General features: G+C 41.5%; 2 protein-coding genes across 2 annotated transcripts; one reads left to right on the top strand and one right to left on the bottom strand.

Annotated features, from left to right (window-relative positions):
• Positions 1-1,698: 1,698 nt before the first annotated feature.
• Positions 1,699-3,477, top strand: LOC117787511. Its single transcript, XM_034626057.1, has 4 exons — positions 1,699-1,963; positions 2,029-2,112; positions 2,593-3,063; positions 3,121-3,477. Exons 1-4 carry the CDS (start codon positions 1,781-1,783, stop codon positions 3,334-3,336), a joined length of 954 nt encoding a protein of 317 aa, XP_034481948.1. The 5' UTR covers positions 1,699-1,780; the 3' UTR covers positions 3,337-3,477.
• Positions 3,478-5,926: 2,449 nt separating this feature from the next.
• LOC117787727 (T-box transcription factor TBX6) lies at positions 5,927-7,878 on the bottom strand. Its single transcript, XM_034626326.1, has 5 exons — positions 7,788-7,878; positions 7,555-7,717; positions 7,156-7,423; positions 6,952-7,089; positions 5,927-6,865 (listed from the first exon to the last, which is right to left on the bottom strand). The coding sequence occupies exons 1-5, from the start codon at positions 7,876-7,878 to the stop codon at positions 6,200-6,202; spliced, it is 1,326 nt and encodes a 441-aa protein (XP_034482217.1). The 3' UTR covers positions 5,927-6,199.
• Positions 7,879-8,503: the final 625 nt, after the last annotated feature.

Genomic DNA, 8,503 nt, shown 5'->3' with positions numbered 1-8,503 from the left:
CGACGATGACGACGTCGAGGGAGGCGTGTGCAGACGTATTCTCTGACCGGGACTGGATACAAAAAAGACAGAAAAAACAAACAATAATTTCAATTTACCACCAAATCGATTTCTAAATTGTAGTCACCAGGGAGTAGCTGCAACTGCAACAGCAGCAGCAGTAACAGGGGCAGGAGCAGGGGCAGGAACAACAACGGACTGCGGTTTTATAGCGCAGAGAACGGGTGACAGATGTCGTTCTCCGTGTAGACGGCGCTGTGTTGACAGGCGCAAGGTTGTAAGTGCATTGAATGCCTCATTAAACGGCAGCGACTGCGGCTGCGGCAGCGACTGCGGCAGATGTCGCAGGTTGGCAGCGTGTGCGTAATTAATGCATTTGGCTGTTGCATTTTACGGCTCAACATTTTGTTGTTTTTGATGCCGCATGAAATTAGATACACTTTGTGTTGCAACCAATTTCTGTTGTCTAAACAAAAAATGGGGAGCAACCCGAACAACAACGAAACCATTACCATTTCCTAAATGAAAGTTAATTACTTGAGTGACAGTTGGGGGCAGGGCTGCAACAAAAAAAACAACAAGTGCTAATGAGTGGAAAAGCGTTTTACGCGTGGCAGCAGTCACTTTAAAATGACTATCAATTCAAATAGTGCGCCAAATGACAGCAAGCAGTGAATTATCATCATTTGCACTGCTTGGCAAATATTTGACGACAATACACTCCCACACACAGCAAATATCAAAAGAGAAAAAGAGAGTGAAGAAGAGACAATTTCTATGGAAATTTGTTGTTGTTTCTGTTTCAACAAAGGGTTTTAGTTTCTCTTTTTGCACACACGGAGCCGGCGTTAAGCAAATAGACAAAACGCACAAAGAGCGGGTACTTGAGTTTATATTGTTGCAAATATACATATTTGGTGGTCAGCAGAATGCAACAAAGGATTCAGCAGGGTCGTGTGCCGCCGGTGCCAAGCCATAAATATGGACCTGCTCATAATCTGTATCTTTCCTTATTTTTTTCATTCTTCACATAAGCCGGGGTTTTAAACTAGAGCGAAGCCAAACCCACTTAGAACCGGACCAAGCAGTTTATGCAAATGGGCTCACATGTGAGCTGGATTGGTGGATTGCTGTCTCCTGTCCAAGTCCGGGGTTGGGACAAGTAACAAAGCGTGTAATTTTTCAAACGTAGCGTGTGAACAATGGCACAAACAATTACAGGATAATGAAAATCCACCCACACAAGCTGGCAGGCAGCCCAAAGCGAACTGCGCATCATTTTTGCAAATCCATGTGAACAATTAAAGGCCAACAGCAACAACAACAGCAACAACAACAGCAACAACAACAGCAACAACAACGACAACAAAAATAGACTGTGTCAAGTGCGCGGACTGCGCGCAGTTTTTGTGCGCATTGTCAGTGTCTCTTTTGTTTACAAGTCTATTGAGTGCAAACTGCAGCGGCACTTAAGTTCTCTGTATAATTCGAATATTGTTGCTACCTGATATGTTAATGTTCAATTCTCTTACTTAACACATACATATTGGTTTATTGGTTGTGTATAACTAAAATTTAAATAAAAAAATATCGATTGCTCCAATAACAATTATCGATCAATAATATGCTAGTATCGATGGGGCTCAGCTTTTGTCAGCTGTTAAGGGCTAGCAAAGATGACAGCTCTTGTCCCTCTTTCTCCTTTTTAGCAATTAGTATGCTCCGCTCTAACAAGCCTGCATAAATTTTAACAGAAACGCAGTTTGTTAAAAAACGCAAAATGAGCCAAAATCCAAAACCAATTGACGAATATCTTGCTGAAATGGACGACGACAACGATTCATTTCAGTCGATGAATCAGAGTGAAGTGTTTTCTGACGACTTGGAAAATCTCTCCAGCCTGGACGACGATGACACGCTCACAGACGAGCATGAATTTGAGCTGGAAAACATTTTAGTTGTTGTAAGTGCATACAGTTGTTTTTTATTGCTTAACACGCAATTAATGATATCTTATGGAACACACAGAAGGGACAGGGGCTGGCTCTCGAAGCGGATAGTTCCAACAGCTCCGCTGAAAACGGACGATGCCTTAAAAATATTGACAAGATGGTAAGTAAAACTACAGTAAGTCAAACAACTGTTGTGACATAACAAAAAATTAAATGCCTTAAAAAAAAGTTTAGCTCAATAGATTAATTTGTTAAACTTGTTCTAAATTCAAAATAAAACCATTAGAAAAACAATACAATGAAATTTTTTTCATTTCTTTATAAAATATGCGAATTTTTTAATTTGTCCCAACAGTTTGTTGACTCACTGTACATTTATACTGAACTCAGTGTTGCCAACTCTGTAAAGCATAAAAATGCTATTACAACTTCAAAATATCTAGAAAAACAAAAGAAGTATATATAAGTATAAAAAATCCAGTCAATTGAGCGCTGTCCGACCGTCAGTCCGTTCAACACCTAGATCTGGCAGATTCGCAAATTCGAATTCCAAATTTGGCGGAAAAATTGCCGTGTTGGAAAGACTGATTATACTCCATATATTTCTACCTGTATTGAACTGATCTGTTTAATATTAAAGCTAAATTCGGGAGATGGAGTCGGAGTTGTCCGTACTCGCACTGATAGCGCCCGATCGCTGAAGCCAAGCAACTGTCAGTCTCCAAAGTGGATGACCGCTCGCCGAGCTCATGCCAACCATTACTTGGTGCCGGAACTTAGATGCGACTCTCCCATGCCTGCCATGGAACTCTTTGATATGAATAATCAGAAGAAGGAAATCAACGTAAAGGAAGGAATCAAGCAGCAGGGAAACGAGCGGATGGAAAAAGATCAGAAAGATATGGAGGCATTGCAAAAATTCGCCTTTACCGAAATTTGGGTAGAGAGGCAGCAAAACAATCCGGAGGATAAACGCTCCGTCCGTGGCAAGTTTACTGCAGATTTGGAGAAATATTTCCTTAAAGAGAATACCAAACAATTTAAGAGTTTAACGCTTGAGGAGCAAAAGAAGGGTGAAATTAACAAGAAACTTTTTTTGGATCCGACCCAAGTAAATTATATAAAATATATATTAATATGTATATTAATGCTTGCTGTTTTTTTGCAGTCGAGCACCGCTCGCTCAACAAGCTTTCACACTGTTCAGGAGCCGTATGTCTCGCCCTTTGAAGATCTGCCAGTCGTGCCAGGAGAAAAAAAGTTGCAAGGAGAGAAAAGCTATATCACAGTGCCGGCTGGCTACGATTTGACCAACTTGGTCAAGTATAATAATCCAAATCACTGGCATCGTCGTCCCACAACTCGCAACGATAGCAACCCTTAAATTAAAGATCATGATGCACGCAGGAAGTTGCATATTAGATTGTAAGACTCGCTGAGATTTATACATATGTATGTATATTAGCCATTGAGCTGATCTCTTTTCAAATGAATAAATTTCTTATCTTTGACAACCCCACAACAATTAAAGCCCCAGACAAATACCGCCAGCGTAGCCAAAAACTGGAGCATCTGCTCCAAACTAGAGATGAGTGCGTGCTAATTGCAAAGCACAAAATCGAGACGAATATTTATATATATATATTCGTTGTTATGCATACTATTGAAAAGAGTATAAATTGACAGAAAAACTTTTTATATTCAAAATATAGTCTTAAGTTTCATCGGGAATCCTTTATATACCATACACAATCACGCACAACATTATATAGACACACGACTGGCGCCCATCTCTATGCCAAATGATTTCATTGTGTTGCCGATAAAATTGTCGCCAGCGAAAAATGTCCATGACTTTGATTTTGGCCGCCATAACATTAATTTCCAACGAAATTACACATATACAAAAGAGAGCGTAGCGACAACAACAATAGCAAACATCAATGAAAGGTTATCTTCGGCACGACGAAGTTTTGATACCCTTGCGGAGAGCTGTATTTAATTTTTAACTGATCGTTCTATATGATATAGTATACAGATTTTAATAAATTTATGTCAGAATGCATAAGATAATTTCAAATATAATAAAATATCACAGTTTATCATTTAAAAGATTGATTCTCGAACGATCGTTCCTATGGCAGCTATATTATAAAGTAGTCCGAGCTTAACCAAGATTCGTCAGAATGTTAATGAAAATACCATATAAACCATTTTGGAAATGGTTAAGATATTTTAAAAACCAAGTAAGTTTCTAAAAAAAAAAACAAGAACGAACTTCAATATATACCTTATAAAATCTGCGTTACACATTTCATGACAATATTATAATACTCTCTGCAAGGGTATGGCAACAACAGAGCAGGAGCGCATAAAACAAGGCCTGGGACAAAAAAGTTAGCTTATCTACACTGAAAGATCGGGAACCGCGACGGCGCTCATTTGACTTTGACATGCGAATGTTTGTGAACCTGAACCTGAGCCTGGCGCTGGATTTGCCTCTGACTGCGACTCTGACTCTGACTGTGTGTTTGTGGCTCTCTTAAATGAGAATTCAATAAATTTTAGCAAATAGCCCGAAGCCGTAGCAGCAGCAACAACAACACAATAGCCGTTTGGCATCGTTAGTCTTTTTGGCGACGTTTAACATGAATATGCAGCGTGGCTAATGTGGAGCCCATAAACACTTCCAGCGGCAACATGAATGGGAATGGGAATGGGAATGGCAACTGCAGCCCCACAGTCGTCGACAAGCAACAGATGTCCCCACTGAGACCACAAAAAAAAAAAAAAACAGGTTGTTTCAACGTGTGTGGGTATTGGCGATCGAATGGCAACGAAATTGGTAGTTGAGAATGTGGGAAAGGGGGAAAAATCATCAACCGTTTAACAATTGTTTCTTAACGCGATTTGAAATGAAATGCCACCGTCGAAGATTTGCAATTTGGGCTACCACTTGCCATACGGTGCCACTGTGCTGGTGTCCATTCAAAGATGCCGCCTCATTTCCGTTGGCCAGCTCCAAAACAACAAGTTTGTTTTGAGAGTCACATGTGTGAGAGGCATCGATATCGTTTTGGTTTTAGTTTCGGTTTCGGTTTCTTAGGCATGTAAATGGCAAACAACTACAACGTGAAAACATCAATTACATTTTGCCTGTTCGCCTGCTTGCTTGCTGGCCAGGATTACCTGGTGGATTACCTGGCGATCGTCGCGCTCAATCAGCGCATTGGCGCTGGCGCCAGCATTTAAGATGCGGCTCTCTCTGATCTGCTGATAAGCTCATGTCGTCGGCGTTGTTCTTGTTGCTATTGTAGAGAGCGAGACAACTTTGTGGAGCTCTCCGAGGTGAACGAGGGTGAGCTTGTGGAACTGGAACTGGTTTTTATGGCCAGCATGCGCGAGATATGAGACGCAATTATGTTATACAAAGAATGTGGGCAAAATGGAAGCACAGAAAAATCATTCTGGAGAAGAAACCAAATGAAAGCACAAACTAAAAAAAAACAAAAATAAGTTATAACTTATAAGCAAGGCTAAGAAAGATAATAGAATGACTGATATTGTACTAAAAAGTGAATTACTGTACAGTAGAAACCAGTTAAAGTGTAAAGGTTTGAGTTTTATTTATTAAAATAATAGTTAGTTTTATTTTATTGAATATTTTCAGAGTGAGTGTACAGTGAGACCTAGCTAAGCTGATAAGGAGTATTCTATTTAAATATTCTTCGAAAAAATTAAATATATATTAAGGGATTAGATTTTCATTAATTTAAAAATAATGATATTATATAAAATGACACTTGGTTAAATATTGCAATGTTCTATATTAATATTATGCTTTCCACAGAGATGTCCATATTTATTTTACTTACACTTTTCTCTAGATTTCACTGTACCTTCAACTCCACTGAGTGGCATTTCAGATATTCCATTCCTTTTAATTTCCCATTAAAGAAAAAACCTTTAGTGAAATTCTTATATAAAAAATCTTTATTTACTTGCATTAAAATGCCAATGACAATAAATCCATTACGAAATCATTTAAACAATTAAAATTGCATAATAAATACTTAAGATAAATACTGATGGTAAATACCTGGAAATCTTAATTAACTGCAAAATATCACAATTTCAACTACAACTACAACTACTACACTACGCTGGCAACTAAACGCTAATTAAATGTATAAGGCACTTGAGGAGCAACAACTGAAATGGGAGCACAGCAACAACAACAAAGGCAACTAAACTGAGACGGTCGTTCCTAATATGTCCAAGATGCTGAAGCTGCTGCGTTTGGGCTTTGGCGGAGCAACAGCAGCAGCGACGACGGCAGCGTCGACAACGTCGGCATCGGCAGCGACGTCAGCGATACGGCTAATCGACTGGGATTCCAACTGTGGCTCAGCAGTGTTTGTTGTGGTGGATGTGGTGCCCACCACATCCACAAAGGTATCGGCATCTGGCTCGGCGGCAGAGTCGCAGCTGGAGGAGCCGCACGACGAATCGGGCGATGGCGGCGTGTAGGCCCAACTTGGATAGCCGGTGTGTGCGATGTGCCTGGCATAATCAATGCGTGGCTGGGGCGGCTGTGGCGGTGGCGCTGACAGATAGAAATTGGCCTCCAGAGTATCCATAAGATAATGACGCGGCACAAGCAAACCAGAATGTTGTTGAGGCAACAAATTCAACTCATCGGCGAGACGGAGGCGTTTTGCCGACGGCGAGACTGTCAGACTGTCAGCAGCTGCTCCTGCTCCTCCTCCTGCTCCCGCTCCTGCTCCTACTCCACTTGTCTGTGCAGGTGGTGGGGAATCATTCAACTTGCGCTTGCAACGTGATTGGCCCGACTCACGAAAGCCCTTGGCAAAGGGATTGTTGTCGATCTTCAGCTTGGTAATGCGATCATTCTGCAAACAAGGCAAAGAACACACACAAAATTAGTAATCGATCACTTAATTGAAGCAGTTGGTCATATGGAGTATGGAGTACACACCTGATAGGCAGTCACGGCAATGAACTCGGTCTCGGGAAACACATATGCCTGCTGTGGAGCCCAAGGGATCTGCGTCAGATCAGCGGTGCGTATGACATGCAAACGTGGCTGATACTTGTGCATGCTGGCCAAAACGATCTGTGTCGAGATAAACAAACATGAGATAAGCAACTGTCAAGTGTTTACACTGTAGACTACACCTACATGTCCATTGTTGTCCAGCGTATTGTTGGTTAGCTTCACTTTACTGAAAAGCAACGCCTGGGATTCCCAGTGTTTTCCCGTTGCTGGACTGTCCGGATGCAGATACATGCGTTGTGGACTCTGTGGTTCGGCACCGCCAGCTGGCACCCATTGGGAGCCGGAGAACTTGTAGCGACAGTCGCCAATGGGCACCATTTCGAGCAGCACACAATAGTTGGTCTCCTCCTCCAGGCCGCTGAGGGAGACGCGCATCGAGGGAAACATGCGTCTGCAAAGAATGAAGTAATCATAATGGCGTTTAGTGATATATTCTAAGTGTTCCCATTTTGGGGCTTATCAGCATGCTGATAAGCTGGTGTAAAGATAGACTAAGTAAATGCTGAAGATACTTGCACATACCTGCCACTCTTGGTAATGATCATTTCGGTGCCAATGTGATGGAATTGCTGCCACAGTTCATTGTTCTCCAACTTGGCCTCCACTCCAGGCAGAGATGGCTGTGCCGGCGGTGGCGGTGGTGCAAAATGTGATGCAAAGTTGGGCAACAGACCGCAGAGTGGATCTACATGAGATGAGAAGAGATTGTTAAGGCCGTCGGCAAAAGCATTTATGGAAATTATAATGATGTTTACCTGGCAGACGTTGCATAATTTGTTGGCGATAAATCTCATGGGCAATCTGCTGCTGCATGCGCAGATCGGCAAAATTTGGCAGTGCCAACATAATGTGATACAAGCTAAATAAAGTTGATTACACTTGAAACGATCTCGAAATTCTCGATATCTATGCAACAAATATATTTTATTCTCTTCGCAGTGAACCGTTCGCTACGATGTTCGGATTGAAACTGTTGCGCTCTGAATTTCATGGGCTCTTAACTCGATGCCAGTCGAATCCGGTCGGTTCAGTTTTTCGGCTCTATGCCGCCGTCTCAGGTACTCGCCAGACCTGTTTCTGTCTCTTCTCTCTCATCTCGACTCCGCTCTGCACAAGTGGCCTCTCTGGCTTGCGCTCTCTTATCTGCCGAGCTGCCATTGGCTGCTGCTCGCTCTGCATCGTGTTGTCTCGCTTTTGCCCATGTCAGCGCCATTTTGAGCGATCTCTTCGTGGCGGGAGTCTACATAATGGGCGCCCATATTAACATTGATAGCATTAACTGCATTAAAAAGGGGCATCTCTTTGAACTATTCAAATACATTTGGGGTATTTATAGAGTTCAAAATGGAAATGGTTTAGATCTGGGCCAACAAAATTAAAAGCCGATTAGCTTAAAATACATTTTGTTTTTTTTTTAAAGAAATGTATTAGAAAACTATTAGCAATCAAGTTTTGATATAAATAAATATTT

The sequence above is a fragment of the Drosophila innubila genome (assembly GCF_004354385.1).
Source record: "Drosophila innubila isolate TH190305 chromosome 3L unlocalized genomic scaffold, UK_Dinn_1.0 0_D_3L, whole genome shotgun sequence".
Lineage (NCBI taxonomy): Eukaryota > Metazoa > Arthropoda > Insecta > Diptera > Drosophilidae > Drosophila > Drosophila innubila.
The sequence above is the reverse complement of the archived record's forward strand: the minus strand, read 5'-3'. Positions and strand labels throughout refer to the sequence as shown.

Coding starts and splice junctions, on each gene's coding strand:
- LOC117787511 (XM_034626057.1), top strand. CDS start 1,781: ATGAGCCAAAATCCAAAACCAATTGACGAATATCTTGCTGAAATGGAC. Junction 1,964..2,028: donor TGGAAAACATTTTAGTTGTT/GTAAGTGCATAC, acceptor TGGAACACACAG/AAGGGACAGGGGCTGGCTCT. Junction 3,064..3,120: donor TTTTTTTGGATCCGACCCAA/GTAAATTATATA, acceptor GTTTTTTTGCAG/TCGAGCACCGCTCGCTCAAC.
- LOC117787727 (XM_034626326.1), bottom strand. CDS start 7,878: ATGTTGGCACTGCCAAATTTTGCCGATCTGCGCATGCAGCAGCAGATT. Junction 7,090..7,155: donor CGCTGGACAACAATGGACAT/GTAGGTGTAGTC, acceptor ATCTCGACACAG/ATCGTTTTGGCCAGCATGCA. Junction 6,866..6,951: donor TTGCCGTGACTGCCTATCAG/GTGTGTACTCCA, acceptor CCTTGTTTGCAG/AATGATCGCATTACCAAGCT.